General features: G+C 44.3%; 1 protein-coding gene across 5 annotated transcripts in view; it reads left to right on the forward strand.

Annotated features, from left to right (window-relative positions):
• The window catches only part of Xpo6 (exportin 6), a 128,660-nt gene that overhangs the window by 93,703 nt on the left and 17,942 nt on the right, over positions 1-17,015 (forward strand). For 3 of the 5 annotated variants that reach the window (XM_021237372.2, XM_004856012.3, XM_087209075.1), the window contains 4 exons: positions 1,048-1,140; positions 2,156-2,225; positions 8,183-8,342; positions 12,305-12,397. In XM_021237372.2, coding sequence (XP_021093031.1) covers positions 1,048-1,140; positions 2,156-2,225; positions 8,183-8,342; positions 12,305-12,397 — 416 coding nt within the window. The remainder of the gene's footprint in view (positions 1-1,047; positions 1,141-2,155; positions 2,226-8,182; positions 8,343-12,304; positions 12,398-17,015) is intronic. The other 2 variants (XM_087209074.1, XM_004856013.3) reach the window with 1 other exon arrangement.

The following is a 17,015-nucleotide window of genomic DNA, read 5'->3' on the forward strand; positions in this document are numbered from 1 at the left end:
ATCATCTTATATTTAAATAATTGGACTGGTAAGTGGTTAATAAGGAAAGTGTTTTGAAGCTCTAGTGTTCCTTTCCCTTAAGCACTAGACATGTTAAAGTCATCAAGTGATCACTGCTGTTCTTGCAGTTACAGCGATGTGGCATGGTCAAGACCCTGAGGATGGCTGTGTTGGGGGGAGGGGGCATACTTGGAGCCAGATGTCCTGGACTGGAATTGTTGCAGCCTTGAGCACCGAGGAGTTGAGGGTCTGGGCATTGAGTTTCTCCAAGCCTTGATTCCCTCATCTGCCTAAAGGTGCGTTACGCATCTTACTGCCTTGTGTTGGCAGGTACATTAGGCACCCATGGAGAAGGACTGGGTGCATGCTGGAGACACAGTTTAGATGCTTGGTAAACTTGAGTTTCACTTCCTGCTAACTCTGATTAGGTCAGTGCTTCCTAACCTTTAGCTTGGATAAGAATCACTTGTTAAGACAAATGCTAATTTAAAAATGAAGAAGAAGAAGAAAAAGAAAAAGGGCTGGGGATGTAGCTCAGTGGTGCTGTACCTGCCTGACAAGCACAAGGTCCTGAGTTTAATTGGGGGGGCGGGGCGCTGCTGCTGCAGGCCCCAGGGGATGTTGACACTGCCTGTCTGTGGCCCACACCTTTATGTTACTGATGCTGCTGTGTATGTGCAGACATTTGGTAATGGGCTGCGTCAGACAATGGCCACTGACCGAGTCCTGTAGATGGGAGGATGCAAAGGGCACTCACCTTTCCCAGGTGCTCGCTGACCTTTGTACACCTGTGACCCCAGGGGAAAGTGAGCTACTCTGTGTGGATTGTTTGTCTTCTAAGGAAATAGATTGTTAGGAAAGTAATTATTGGATTAAAAAGTGTTTCTGGCTTGGCTTTTAAAAGCACCAAATAACCTGGTTCCATCATTTTGCACTTCTTCAAACTTTTAAGTCTGAGAGTGGACTGGAGGCATCAGGGAAACTGGCCGGTGAGATGACTGGAGTCTCCCGCCTGTGTGGGAGACTGATTCCTTTGTTTTCTCACAGCAGCAGACAGAGTGGCAGCGGTACTTACGCCAGAGCTTGGAGGTAGTGGCCAAAGTGATGGAGCTCCTTCCTACACACGCCTTCTCAACTCTGGTAACCTGCAGCATGGCTTTTTTCACTGGTCTGTTACCAACCCCTCTCCTTTAAAAGTACATTTTTCTGCAGAGAAGATTAATTCCCATAACTGACCCTCAAATCAAATTTAACAAATGTTAATGTTTTTGCAAACTATTTTGAGTCAATTTTGGAAGCCTTGTTTAAAATATGATAAAATTGGATAAAATATGAAATTTTAGAAGCACCATTTTACTTTGCCGTATGTAAGGAGATACATACAAGTTTCCCCCTCCCTTCCACTTCTGGTACTGGCGACTGAACCCAGGGCCATCACTCTGAGCTCCATCTCCAGCCCCTTTAAAATTTTTGTTTTTGTTTTGTTGTTCTGAATTTTGAGACAGGTTCTTGCTAAGTTGCCCAGGCTGTCCTGGAACTTGTGATCCTCCTACCTTAGCCTCCCAGAGTGTTGGGATTATAGGTGTGTGCCACCATGCCCCACTGAGTTTTCTTTTTATCTTAACAGTCAGTGTAGCAACTTTACAATGAAAGATCCAGCTCTGATTATACAGTCCTGTCTGCTACATGGACATGGGAAACTGACTTCCAAATAATCTGGCCCATCTTTTTATTTTATTTTGTGCTTTGCCGAGGCATACCTGATACTTCCTTTAAGGACAGGGCTTCCCTTGCGCTTGAAGGGAGATATGGGCCCATCTCAGAGCTCTAAAAGGTACAGATCATTTGGTAACCTGACATTTTCTTCTAGGAATGTAAGTCACACCTTAATATCCTTTGCTTTGCTTTTAAAAAATCAAACTGATATTTTGTTTTCTTTCCTGTTCTGTATTTTAATTGGTCGTTTCAACTGTAGAAATTTTTGGCAGGGGATACTGTAGAAGAGTCACTTTTTCTTAGCTGCATGTCAAGGTTCTTGGAGAAAAAATTTTAATTCTGCCCCTCTCCCCATAGGTACTACTTAGTTCTAATGTTAAAATGCTGTTAAAACTCACATTTGTGATTTTTTTTTTTAACTTTGTTTCTTTATTTTCAGTTCCCAGTTCTTCAAGACAATTTAGAAGTTTATTTGGGATTACAGCAGTTTATAGTTACTTCAGGGTCAGGTAAACTCATTTTTATTTCTATTAACCAAAGATTTAAAAAAAAAAAAAAATCAGACCGAGAGTTAATTCCTGCCAACTTTGCTATCATAATGTGATTTCTCCTCTGCAATCTCCCTCTGCTCAATCTCTTGCCAATTTTTTTTTGGAGACAGGGTCTTGCTATGCAGCTCAGGCTGGCTTTGAACTCACTATGTACCCTATGCTGGCCTAGAACTCACAGCAGTCCTCCTGCCTCAGCCTCCTGAGTGCTGGGATTACAAGTATGTGCCACCACACCTGGCTCTTCGACTTTTAAACAGAGAAACCTTTTTAAAACTCAGGATTCAAAATAGTTGTGGAGGAGGTAAAACATGAAGTTAGGACATTGTCTTCCAAGGAAATGTTTGAAAAAGAAGGTAATTTGAACCAAAGAGGTAAGGCTTACTAAAAATTCTGGATCATTTCCTTATGTCCTTAAACAGCATATCTGTTAGAAGGGACTGGCCTTGGGCTCTCTTGTGATAGAGATTCAGGACAAAGGAGCAACTCCAAAGCAGGAACTTGATGGGCCACTGAGAGCTCGGCCCATGCCTCTCCTACTTTGGATGGCTTTAGGAGCCTCTGCCTGCAACCAGCTGGAAAGGCTCCTGGCTGCTGTTGGCAGGCCTCTTCTGCTGGGGTGTGGGGTCAGCACTTTGTCTTATTCGGTGACTATCATAGCCTCCTTCGGATGGCACTCATTGTATGCCAGGCACTGTGCTATTACCGTTACTAATTAGCTCTCCTGGGGGTGTGCTATTCCTAGTTAACCCTGTTTTACAGAAGATATTGATGTTGAGAAATGTTAATTTAGCCAGGATCACATAGCTGGTTAGTCCCCACGATGGTGAAATGGGGAGTGATTAAAAAAAAGTTGTTGTAACTCCCGTTTATTTTTGCTGGCTAAAAACACCAATATCTTAAAAGTTCCGCATGTTCTTCCTGTCCCACTGTCTCCTCTGTGCCATTTCACATTTTCAGAAGTTACACCCAGGCCTGGCCTGCAGCCCCTCTGCTGGATCACTGTTATTTTAGCCTGGCACCGAGCTGCAGAGAGTACAGCTTGTTATTCATGGCAGGGCCTCCATGGGAGGCTCTTTCTGAGGTTCCCCTTCTTTCTGGCTCCCAATGGCTTGTTTCCATGACTGTATTAGCCTCTGAACAATCCAGTGGGCTCCAGGAGGTTGATTGGAGTTGGCACGCACCAAGTCCAGGCCCTGACTTTGTAGACAGGGTAAGAACAGTTTACAGAGAAACTTAAAAGGGGGGTTGTCAAAACAGACATGCCTGTAAAATACGTTATCAACACTAATGAAAATCATTACAACATCTGTACAAATGCTGCGTCTGTACTGTCTGTACAAACATCTGTACAAATGCTACAGATGTTTCCAGAATCCATGATCTGGAATAATCATGTCCAGGTAGTCCCTCCCTTTGGGCCATTATTCAAATTAGAATGTACTAAGGACACTAAAGGCATTATTCTTGATCTGCTTTAAAAAAAAGCCTGTCATGGCAGCATATGCCTGTAATCCCAGCACTCTGGAAACCTGAGGCAGAAAGACCCTAAGTTTGAACCCAGCCTGAGCAACTTAGTGATAGTGAGACCTTGTCTCAAATAAAAAATAAAAAAGGACTAACCCCCCTCCCCCACAAACCAACAACAAAACAAAACAAACAAAAAGGGCTGGGGATGTAGCTCAGTGCACAGGCCCTGGCTTCAGTCCTGGCCCAGCAGTGGGCAGGGGGAAACCTAGCCTGAAATCAACTGTTAAGTTTCCTATTCGGTGTTGTAGGGGTGGTGTTGTTATTTTAAACATTAATAGAGTCTGTTTTTAGATAAAATTTTGTGTTAAGTCTAAAAAACCTTTTTCTGAGACAACTGATAACTCAAAGTTTCTCTCTTAGAAGGATAACCTGACTTATTTTTCCCTAAATCAAATGTCATATACTTACCTCATTGAAGAGCGTTTACTGGCAGTTTCACAGAGCACTTGACTCTTCCAGATTGTTTATAAATTTCATTCTCGGTGTTGATCCTTGGTGCACACTCTGGTGGCAAAACATCTCATACCAGAAGAAATACTTATTTTTTGTTTTAAAATGAGCTTTCTTATCCACAGTGAAGCATTCCCCCATCCCTTAGTGGCTCGAAAGCCAAGTTTCTAATGCAGAGGCTATTAAAAAGTAGGAACTACGGAGCACAGTTTGTTCCCCAGTTCCCATGGCCATTTGCTCCCTCAAATAACCTCCTTGCTATATTGGTTAGCCTGATTGTCTCAGCAGAAATCCTGTTAACTTTTCTTCTGCTAGATTGTGGTCCTCTCCTTTCATTTGCATTGACCTAGACCTGGGTCTCCTCTGTTACCTGGGAGCCAGCTGCAGATCTCCTGCAGTATGTGGTCATTTACCATAGTAGGGTACACATTCTCACCAGCAGTAAAACTGCAGGGTTGTTACCCAGCTCAGTAGGACCTACCCCTCTTATCCCGACATTTTGTTCAAGTGTTCAAATTCAGAAGATTTGGTGTGCTTGCTGTTTCCTCTGCTACCACTGATCTTGCTGCCGCTTCCCCAGAAAAGCCCAAACAAGACTTGTATCAGTGTTGCACATCAGTTGCTCTGAGCCTCTGATGCCCCTGGGAGGTCATCCTTTGCTCTCACCTATCCTGTTTGAGGATAAAGAAGCCCTCTCACAGGTTTTTCTCCTCATCCTTTTTGTATTCGGCTTTTGCTGCTCTTCATGGAAGTCTTCCCTCAGTGCTAAGAAACCCCTTTAACTTTTTTGGTTAGCCACACAAGCTTTCTTGCCTGCCAGATTATTTTATCTATAATGTATAAGATTTGTAGACCTCTGTCCTTTGTTCTGCTTGGATTTATTTATAATTTACTTGTTGTGTCAGAGTAGAATGCCTCAAAATACTAGTTTTTATACTTCTACCCTCCCTCACCTCCCCAGACAGGGATTTTCCAGAGAGATGTTCTTTGGATGTGGCTTGGAGCACATTTATGGGAGATGGATATTTTAAAAGCCTTTCTAAGCCTATACATAGGAATATTTTCATCTGAAAGGTTCTACTTTATGAATGTTGTGTGCTGGCGAGGGGTCTTAAGCTTTACCCAAAGAGAAGAAAATGTGGGTGGATATGGACAGCTTTTCACCTCCCCCTTGGTTTAGTTGGTGCTTTGTGTGATTTTGTGGTGGGAGAAATGGAAAGTTTCTAAGTTGGAGGGAACAGCAAGCAGGGAGCATTTGATTTGGGGTACCTCCTGCCTGTGTATTTGTCTGCCTTTCAGACAGAACAGGAAAGAGCCATCTGCAGTGTTGATTCACATGACCTTGCCATAGCCCGCTTGTGCTGAGTTGAACTGTACGGAATCATGGTTTAGTTCATTCAGAAGTGGTCAGATACCTGCAGTTTCATATGGTTCCACCTAACAGGTGAAAACACACATCCCGCACTGCTAGCTGTTTTCCTATCTAGCTGCTATGCCCTGCTGGACAAATAAGGACAAGTTTAGAGGGGGTGGTCAAGATGGGAAGGATTCTTGGAGGTTAATGGGAAATGGGGGTGGGCAGGACTGTATGTAACCCAAGAGGGGTTTGGAATGATGTGTTTGCCTCCACATCTTGTGTTAGCAGGCTCTGATGTGTTCTGTGGTCTGCCCTCGAGGGGTGGCCCAGACATAATGAAGAATGATGAGGAGACATACCTTCCCTGTGCTTCTGAACAAGTTGTCTAAAGGTGGAGGTGTTCTTCAAGAGACATTGTGTTCCCCGGGATGAGGTGTCTGGAGGAGACTGTCAGGCCGGGTGCCCAAGGGGAAACTTGGATCAGAGCAGAGGGGAAGGCTTTGTCAGGGTAAGGTTTGAGCTGTCCAGTAACTGGCTCCTAAGGACCACACTCAAGTGGAGACTAGACTTCAGATGTAGTGTTGGTTTAGTTTTTAAAAGAAAAGCACAGCACAGAATGTTTCCCTAAAACTAAATATTCCTTCCGATACCTAGTTGAGGACGTTAAGTACAGGTAGTAAAGGGGAATCCACTGACTGGCACAGAGCTGACCCGAGCTGAAGATGGCATGTGCAGGAAGGCTGGGGCGCCTGCAGCTGTCAGAACCTCCTGAGTTGCTCTTTGAAACACAATCTGGCCTCACCTCTTTTGGGCCAATATTACCCACGTGCCCAATTCTAAAGTGTCTTTTCCATAAGGTTTTGTTTGCCGCAGAACCCAAAGGTTGGAAGGATCAGCAAGTTTTAGAAGTTGAATCCTGTTGACTTTCAGATAGTGTGTAACTGTGGTGCTTTTGTTAACTGGGAAATTAGGGCCACCTCATTTGTTTGCCCGACAAAAGGCAGTGTTTGCTTACATGAGTAAGCATGACCAAAACTCTGTTCTGTCGTCTGGGCTGCTCCTGCTGAGGCTGGAGAAACGGGCTTACTCTTTTCAGCTGCCCACTCACAGCCTTTGCAGAGTTGTCTGAGCTCATCCTCTGTTGTCTGCACCAAGACCCTGCTGTCCCTGTGGTGTGGAGGAGGAGGAGGCGGCAGGTGATTTGGGGCAGGACTGACTGTCCTTGTAAGGTCCTTCGTTGAGTTGCCTCTTGCTTTGTTCTCTTTTTCTTGGAATGTGAACCTCCATGACCACATCTGGCCAAAGTGTCCCCCTTTTGGGCTCTTTTCTCCCTTGGTGCCATCACAGGCTATTGCTAGCCTTATTGCTTGGGAGTTGGTGTAGGATCCAAGGCATCAGGCCTGTGTGTCATCTCCCACTTTCTCTGCAGGGGTTTACTTTGCTGGCTGGCTCCTCTCCAGGAGTGCTGCTGTGCAGCAGGACATGGAGCTCCAGGAGCTCCCGTCCTGCTCTAGTTGGCCCTGTCCTTTTGTATTGAAATTGCACACACACTGGTGGTCACTCACCGTGTTCAGGTGCCCTGCTGGTAACTGGCGTCAGTTGTGGGAAGATGGCAGTACCAGGGAAGAGGGTTGGTGATGGCAGATAGTAAAGGGCTAAACTGGCTGAGGGAGGGAGCAGATTTGGAAAGTGCTGAGGGAATGGTGGGATTGCAGGTACCGTTCCTGCCCCACCGGAGACCTATTGTGGGAGTCAGGGGCACTGGTCAGCTCAGAGGCTCCCAGCGTGGGAGTTCGGGTGTCTTCTGCTCTTGTGGAATTGATGAGGAGAGGGATCCAGAGGACAAGGAGGTAAAGAGTGAATTAAAGATACTTTTGTCTGTCATCTTAGCCTCCTCCTTGCTAGGTTTGAATATATGCTAAAAAGTAAGAAAGTTTAAGGTTTCAGAAAAGGACTAGGTCTGTATACCGCCCCATAGTTGATAGAGTTTTTAAAGCATTCTAATGTAGCCCTGAGTAGCACCACCTTCCCCATCCCCCACTCTCAGGATGATGTCTTGGAAGGATTCAGTGAGTCACAGAGCTGGGAAGCAGTGGGGACTGTCTCTGAATCAGTCCTCAGCCTTTATTCTGTCCTGTGCCACTCCAAAGACTAGGGTGGAATGTGGGGTGCACCCCTGTGCTAGCAGGGGCAGCAGGCTGGGGGTCAGAAACCTAGCTTAAAATACCAGCTCAGCCCTGGAAATAGGAGCCACGTTGGACAGGTTCCTGCCCCCGCTGGGTGCCCTTCTTTGTGTAAAATTGGTGGAGTCAGTACCTTACCAGGATCAAGAGAACTCTGATCAGGGCCTCATCTGTGTTAGCACTCCCTGGCTGGCTGTCCCTCCCCCAGGCCCTGGAACGCTTGTGGGCATAGCTGTTGGTGCAGGCTCTGCCCATCTCCCTGCTTGTTACTGAGGAGCACCCTGTGCATTCCTTTGTTTGGAGAACCAGGTTTCCCCTACACATCCTATCTGGGCAGGCTGTTACCTGCAGTGACTGAAGCGTGTTCTGTGAGAAACTGTCTGGGTGTTGTATTCCAGGGCACAGGCTGAACATCACCGCAGAGAATGACTGCCGGCGCTTGCACTGCTCCCTCAGAGACTTGAGCTCCCTGCTCCAGGCTGTGGGTCGCCTAGCTGAGTACTTCATCGGGGATGTGTTTGCTGCGAGGTTCAGTGATGCCCTCACAGTCGTGGAGAGGTAGGGTGGCTGTCATGCAGTGGATCCGTTCCTTCTTCAGAGCTCCATTGCATCTTCTTGTAAGAAGAACAGCGTATTGCCAGCTCTGCCATGTCCAAACTAACATGGGCCAGATTACTGTTAACCCCTCTGAATTTCAGGTTCCTCATCTGTTGAATGGCATGGAAGTCATTTCTTTTAGGTTTACTGTGGGAATTATAGGTGAGGCATTCAGCACAGCACTCTCACATTATAAAACTGTGATCTTGTATTATAGAGAGAGACAGTATTGAACTAGAGAGAGATGAGGTGAAGTTGATCTATATATGTCTTTTTCTCTTAGGATAAAGCAGCATTAAGAAAGCCCTACTAAAAAGGACACAACATCACTAACCAAGTAGCAGCCAAGTGCCAGAGGGGCGGGGCCTTTTGTGGTTTGCTCAATCCCATTAAGGCCTGAAGGAGGTCAAATGAGGCAACTCCAGACCTGGCCTGAGGGGCGGTTCCAGCCTTCCCCACCAGGCTCCTTTTCTGACTACTCTCCCATGGCTCCCGCCAATGAAGTGTTGCCCATCACATCTCCAGCTGCGTTTGTTGGGGAGCATCTGTTCTACTGGCTTTCCCTCCTCCCCCACTGTACACTAGAGAGTCAGGTGTGAGTGATAGGGGTTCAGCTAATTTCAAGGTGACTGGTAAACTGATTAGATGTGGAACCAGCTCCGAGCCCAGACACCTGATACTTTCACTGGCACAGTAGCCATATCACTGGTAACGCACAGGGAGATTGAGCCCCGAGAGTTTAGTTACATGCACACCAGATTTCTCTTTAACTATTACATGTTAGCTTAAAGGCACAGGTAACATTTTTTTGGTGGTGTTGGAGATGGAACCCAGGGCCTCGTACATGCTGTGCAATTGCTCTACCACTGAGCTGCGCCTCCAGCCCAGCAATGTTCTTTTTGGTTTTTTGAGGCAGGGGCTTGCATTGATACTCCTGCCTCAGCCTCCCAGTGCAGGGATTACAGGCGTGTGCCAACACTCCTGGCCAGCCCAATAGTTTTTAATCCCTTAAAAGCAAGATTAATATTAATAAAAAGCAACATAATAGTATGAAATTTTCAAAAGTGTTTTTGCATATTTTTATCTCAGTCATTCCAAACTTTGAGATATCAGTATTGGCCTTTTACTCTTGAGCAACATTGTGGCTCAGAGCCACAGAGAAAAAGTACATGCTGAGTTCACATGGTTTGTGACAAGGAGTCTATGGATTTTAACTCGTTTCCTGAGTCCAAGCGCAAGGCTCATTGCAAACTACAGAATTTTTGCTTTCAGAGTCTGTTTTTCCTCTTTATCTCCTGGTAGGCCCATTTATGCTGAGGTTTAGTTTCACAGTGATAGGGGGCAATCTTTCTGTCTGAAATCCATAGATGTCCATTTTTTTAATTTACTGGTAAGAGTATATAAATATGTCTGTCAGTCATCCTAACTTTGCAGTGAAATGATACATCAGAGGTGCCGAGTCACCGTTTTCTAAGTCCTTGTATATAGATCTTCTATACTGCTTTGGTCTGCAAGCTTTGTAATTAGAGATGCTTGCTATTTTGCTGCATTTAGACTAGAGTATGAGAGAAGGCTTTTCCTGTGGCTACATGATCTTACTAGCCAGTGTGATTAGTAGTGTTTTCACTTACACATTACATAAGACAAACCTCAAGTGAAGACTGCACAGATGTATTAAGAGAGATGCTAACCCTTTCATATTTCAGTGTGGAAGAGAACTTAAAGAGTGCCAACACTAGGTGCATCATGTTACGGTGCTTGCTGAGAGTTACTGTTTTGATTCTTAGTTATCACCAGCACTTCCTAGCCAAGTTAAGAACTTGACTCTTTTCCTTTACTTTGACTCCCTGGAAGTGCCCCTCTCTGACTGTTAAACTCTGAGTGGTGTTGGTTTTCTGTTTGGAATGAAGTTCTGCTTTCTCCCTGTCCAAGAACATTTCCCAGAGTATAGACTTCATTCCTGGGTGCTTTTCAGAGATGCAGATTTCCAAACCCCTCTTCATACCTACAGAATCTGCCTGCGGGCTAGGCCAGGCAGCCTGCATGTGCAGCGAGTTCCCAGTGGGTTGGCATGCTCCCCCTGGGTAGGCTGGGCCCAGAAGCCTGTGCATGGGCTTCTCCTTTCCCTCAGGAAGGAATGACTTTCCTCTCTGAGAAGAGAGGTATTTCCCATTTCCTCATAGAACTGGTTACCATATGTCATGCTCATTTGTATTCTTCGTTTCTGAAAGAATTGTATGTGACCTTTAAAACACCTCACTTTATTTCAGAAGCATTTCTTCCTCCCATCTTTTGCTTCCAGTGTTTTATCATAAACATTTTCAAGTTTTCAGAAAAGTTGAGAATTATACAAGAAAAACACATATATACCCACCACCTAGATTTGACAATGCACATTTTGCTGTTTTTAAAAAATTAAGTATGGGTTAATCTGAAATATTGCCTTTAAAAATGATTTTTAAGTCTGACACCTGTAAGCTCAGCTACTCCAGAGGCAGAGGTGAAGGCGGAGGCAGAGGCAGGAAAATGGTAAGTCCAGGGCCAGCCCCAACAACTTGGTGAGACCTTGTTTCAGAATATAAGACTAGGGATGAAGTTCAGTGTGAGGCTCTGAGTTCAGTCCCTAACCCCACCTCCCAAGTAAAAGTCAGGTTAGTTTGTTTTTGTAGGTTTTGTTTTTATTTTTTCAGTACTTGGTATCCAGCCCAGGGCTTCATGCATGCCAGTCAAGTGTTCTCCCACTGAGGTGCTGCACCTCTCCCACCTTGGTTTGGGGATATTTTTGTTTGTTTGGTTTGGTGTTTTTGAGACAAGGTCTCATTATGTAGTCCAGGCTGGACTCGAACTCAGGATCATCCTGCCTTAGCTTCCTGAGTGCTACGTAGGATTACAGGTGAGTGCCCCCATGCTCAGCTCCAAGTTGGTTCTTATATTACAAATTTTATGGAAAGATCTTGTCAGCCTATTTAGATAAATGTCAAAAGGGCAGGTCTGCTTTATAAAAAGTATTTTGTAAAATTCTCACATAGAAAGGTATCATATATTCATTGTAGACAGTTTTGAAGTACAGAAGAATAAGGGGAAAAATCCATATTACTTACTTCATCCTACCCCTAAAGGAAATGGTACCAATAGCATATTCTAGTAGAAATTCTTCCAGCAAAAATTTATATATATATATATATATATATATTTTTTTTTTTTTTTTTAAAAGACAGTGTCTTGCTATGTAGTCCAGGCTGGCCTTGAACTTGTCTCCTCCCGCCTCAGCCTCCCGAGTGCTGGGATTACAGATGTGTGCTACCATGCCCAGCTAACACAATTTTAAAACAAAATCAGTATATTATATAATGGTTATAGCCTTTTTGTATTCCACATGCCTTGAATATTATTAAATATTGTAAGCGTAATTTTTATTGAATATATTATAATCCATTGTATTACATTCTTTGACATTTATAATACTTTAAACCTTTTTTTTGAGACAGGTCTCACTGTGTAGTTCAGGTTGGCCTCAAACTTGCAGTGATCCTCCTGCCTCAGCCTCCTGAGTGCTGGGATTACAGGTGTGGGCCACCTCACCCAGCCCCAGTACTTTTAAAACTTTTTCATGGTGTAAATAAAGCTTCAGTAAATGTCATTGTATATAAATTTTATATAAATCTTCATATTCTTAAGATAAAATTGAACGTCTTTTTTTTTGTACAGTAAGTCTTGGACTTATGAACGAGTCTCATTCTGGGACAAGCTGACACAGTGTGTCTTACACAGTTTACCTGTGAAGGTTTGCAACTCAAAATGTTCGTACATCAGGGATTTACTGTGTGGAACGAGAACAGTCTGTCTGGGGCTTGCCGTTGTTGGTGGCAGTCATTCGAGTCGGTGAGCTGAGTGCTCTTTCTCTCCTGCTTCTCTGCCAATAGGTTGGTCAAAGTCACTCTGTACGGATCTCAGATCAAACTGTACAACATCGAAACTGCGGTGCCGTCGGTGCTGAAACCCGACCTCATTGACGTGTAAGTGTCCTCGGCAAAGCCTTGTCCCTCGCTCCAGATGACTTCACAAAGAAAGGGAACAATGGCTGCCGCTGTGATAAGGAGGAATCCCTTAGACTCTGACCTAGGAGGAGAGATTCTTGGGTGTTCGTGGGGGCAGGGGATTGGGCAGGCAGGTGAGCGGAGTATCGGTGGAGGTTACAGAGCAGGTGCCACAGGAGGAAGGAACAGTGCAGGCTGAGAGGGGGTTGTACAGTTGGGCACATAGTGAACATGCTGTGTGTAGAAGGAAACTGCTACAGAATCACCTTAAATGCCATGAGTTTTCTCCTGTGTGTGGCCATCACTGAAACTGTGGGTGTGGAGGAAATCTCACAGTCATAGATGCTCTGACACTGTGCTGGGGCTGGGGAGGGGGTTTCTGCCCACTGTTAAGCAAGCATCAGAAACCAGTTGGGTGGGGTGGGGATTTAGCTCAGTGGTTCCGCCACCTGCCTTGAGAGCACAAGGACCCGAGTTTGATCCCCGGTACCAAGAAAAAAAAGAAACCAGTTGGGTGTCCTTGAATTTAGTTCAGTTCTGATACTGCCTGGAGATCGTATCACATCCCACAGGCTGAGGACTTAGTCCCCGAGGCTATCTCTGCCACCCCCCTTTCCAGTGTCAGTCACAAGCCCCAGCTTGAGCTTCCTGTGCTTCTGACTGTCGGGCTTTGGTTCCCACAACGCCCTCAAGTTTAATTTGCTAGAGTGGGTCACACATCTCAGGGAAACACATTCCCTGGTTTATTACAAAGGATGAGCACCAGCTGCGGAGATGGATAGAGTAGGTATGAGGGAAGGGAACTTCCATGCCTCTGCAGGTGGGGTGTCCTCCGCGGACCGTCCACTGCTCTTAAACTCTTGGAGGAACCAAGGACAAAAGGCCAATATTTTAAAACAAAAGATAACCTTATTAAAGCTTATTCATGTAGGATATTATAATTATGGGAACCATGACCCTTCTGGCCTGATACAGAACCTAGGTACTGTTTCAGAGGGCCCCAGTAGGGTACAGAAGAATTCTTGGGAAACACATTTCTTGAGAGATTCTGACTTTGGTGAGATAGCATAAAGCTTGAGTATTTGTTATACAAGAACCTCAGATTATTTTGAAGCAAGATATCTAGGGACAACACTTGGAGAAACTCTGTAGACATAGGAAGTAGAGTGACATATGGAAGGGATGGAAGGGTGGGGACTGGAAGATGGGGCCTTATTCCAGTGATTACATTGCCCAAAAGGCTTTCTTTAGCTAGGCTAGTGGTGCACACCTGTAATCCCAGCACTGAGGATGCTGAGGCAGGAGGATCACTGTGAGTTCAAGGCCAGCCTGGGCTACATAGTGAGTTCAAGACCTGCCTGAACTGGATAATGAGACCCAGTCTCAAAAAACAAACAAAAGGCTTGCTTTAGCCCAGAGTCAGGATTAGCAAATACAGCCTGGGCTAAATCAGGTGTTCCAGTGAGCTGAGCAGAAGACATTGGTGTTTTGATTTTTTGTTTTTGGTACCAGGGATTAAACTTGGGACCTTGTGCTTATGAGGCAGGTGGTGGAACCACTGAGCTAAATCCTTGGCCCAGACATTGGTTTTATAGACAAGAAAGGAAAAACAAAAAGTGAAAAGAAAATTATTGCAAATGTTATTTCCCCTGTGGAGACAAGGAAACAGAACAGTATGAAAATAAGTGATTGGTTAACATCAGGCTTCTTCAGGTTACTTTCTTTGTGTAAGAGTTAAGGCAGAGGGAAGTACAATATCATGCTGTTTGGCAGTACGGTGTTTGGGAAATCTGGCGGTATCCCTCTCATGTTGGATTTTAGGACCCTTGGGAAAGCAGCGTAATTTCTGTGGAACTTGAGCTTGTGTAACACCACATGGCTTCAGCCTGGTCTCAGGCTGGTTCAGGATCTCAGCCAAGACAGCAGCCTTCATGATACAGTCTTACTGGACAGCAGCCATGCTGGTTCATTCACAGATCACCTCTGCTGTTTTTTTTTTTTTTTTTTTTTGTTACTGGGGATTGAACTTGGGAGCTTGCACTTGCAAGGCAGGCAGCCCAACCTCTGCTGTCTTTACACTACTGCACCAAAGGTGAAAGTTGTGACGGAGAATGTATGGCCTGCAGTGTCTAAAACATCTAAATGGTGGGTTTTGCAGAAAGTCAAGTCAGGTTTGGCTATGCACACTTGAAATCTCAGCACTCTGGGAGGCTCAGGCAGGAGGCTTAAAAATTCAACTCCATCCCTGGCAATTTAGTGAGACCTTGTTTTTAAAAGTGGGGAGCAGGGCTGAATATGTAGCTCAGTCAGAAGACCATAGGTTCAATTCCCAGTACCCCTTCCCCTCAAAAGTACTGATTCCTATTTTAGAGCTTTTCTTTTTTGGTACTGGGGCTTGAATCCAGGACCTTCACATAGAACTACACCCCCCAGCACCTCACCCACCCCTCCTTTTTGTGAGACACCATCTCCATAAATTGCCCAGACTGGGCTTGATTGAATTAGCAATCTTCCTGACTGACCTTCCAGAATGCTGGACTTCCAGGCATGTGCTACCATGCCCGGCTCTAGAGCTTTCTTGAACTGCCAACTAAAAAAATGATGGAAAGAATCTTATTTACTGTGTTTTTAAACTTTTTAAAGTACTGCTTTCCTCTTTGAGAATTACAGAAAGCTGTGAGGTGTCTACTTAGATTCCAGTTTGCTCATAAATGGAGCAACTTTCACATGTTTCAGGAACTTTGAGAGCCTGTAATTTTAGCCATGAGGAGCTATTTGTGTTAGATAAACCAAAATTGTTAGGTCCTAGAGGCTGACTTTGATGCCCTTCCTCCTTAGTTTTTAATTGATGAATTCTGAATATAAAATACAAAACAATTGCCTGTTCACCATGAATGTAGGGTACTTACTTAATACCTCTTATTTTTAAAAAGTTAAATCTATAGGCTGTGAGGAAAACTGTAGAATAAAAGCTCTCATATCCTTAGCCTAGAGTCATCAGTTATACTTATGTTTTTGATCCCTGCTTTCTGTACATATGCACCTTTCTATAATTTATTTTACTGAACCATTTGAAAATAAATGAGACATGTCAGTTCACCCATAAATTCTTTTAGCATTTCTCTCCTAGTAATAAAGTCATTCTCCTACATAACCATAACATTGCCAACACCCAATTTAGAAGATATAGTAATATAGTCAAACATACAGTTCATATTCAGGTTTTCCCCAACTGTTTCAGGAATGTCTGTCTGTCTGTCTGTATTTCTTTTGGATCCAAGGTCTAACTCACCATGAGCCACATATTTTATCTTGTATAATCTAGAGCATTTCCCCCAGTTGTGCCCCCCGAGGATATGTGTGTATTTGAGAGAGAGACTTTTGGAGAGTCATACCTTAAATTTTTTTTTTTGGTGCTGGGGATCGAACTCGGGTCCTTGTGCTTGCACAGCAGGCGGCGAAACCACTGAGCTAAATCCCCGGCCCGAGACCTTAAGTTTTAAAAATGAACACCCTATAATCTGGAGCTGGCTGGCTTCTGCTCTTTTTTTTTTTTTTTTTTTTTTGGTACCGGCGATCAAACTCAGGTCCTTGTGCTTACATAGCAGGCAGCGAAACCACTGAGCTAAATCCCCGGCCCTGGTTTCTGCTCTTGATCTGAAGGTGAAGCGTTTTTGGCAAGACCATCACATATGTGGTGTCTCTTTCCTCCTGCCTCTCATCAGGAAGCACTTAATTTACCCTGTACTTATTGACGCCAAGTTTGGTTTTAAAGTAGAGTCTCCCTGTATATGCCATGGCTCTGTCCACTCACTAGAACCAGGGGCAGTGACATTGGAGCCGTAGTGCTGCCTCTCCTACCCAGGTCGTGGCTCCAGTACTTCCTCTCTTACAAGAAGCCAGCACTCTTTGGAGGAAGGTTCAAAGTCTAGGTTAGGGAGCTTTTGGAGAATCTAATTGAGTTAGAAGTGAGCAGGTTACCACGTGATCATCTTTTACAAATCCAGGAACATTTTGATTAGCTATGTATGTGTGTTGAAAACTGTAAATGTGTTCAGTAGTGATAAAACCAAAATACTTTGATTTGCTGATAAATTCCTAAAATGTGGAGTTGGATTAAAACCTTAGAAGTAAGGAAATCAGACTTCATGAAAAGTTGTCTGGGTGCTTTCTTGTGAAATGTATGAACAGAGGGGCTCAGGAAAGGGCATGGAAGACAGTAATGTGTAGTCTTCTCTCTTTCCTGGGTAATGGGACCATGTGCACTTGTTCCCTAGCGTGTTAAAGAATTCTGTTCTATGGTACATTCTGCATTCATTTTGTATGGTCTTCAAAGGCGAGGCGCTGTCTCTAGGAACAGTGTTACATAGAAGCAGTGCATTCTAGTCTGGATATGTGTACAGACAGCTGTGGGAACAGGAAACACTCCCTACCTTCATGTACATTGTAAGAATAGCACTTTTGATACATTTTATCACAAAGGTGCTTAATAGAGCTGAATTAAAGTTCAGTCCTGTAAACAGAAAAATTAAATTGTAGTTATTTGATTATTTTTTAAAAAAAGAGCAAGTACTTGAAGGACACATGGGGCCTGGAT

The sequence above is a fragment of the Heterocephalus glaber genome, unplaced genomic scaffold, assembly GCF_053883595.1.
Source record: "Heterocephalus glaber isolate CG9 unplaced genomic scaffold, H.glaber_assembly_v1.0 deba00000943, whole genome shotgun sequence".
Classification (NCBI taxonomy): domain Eukaryota; kingdom Metazoa; phylum Chordata; class Mammalia; order Rodentia; family Bathyergidae; genus Heterocephalus; species Heterocephalus glaber.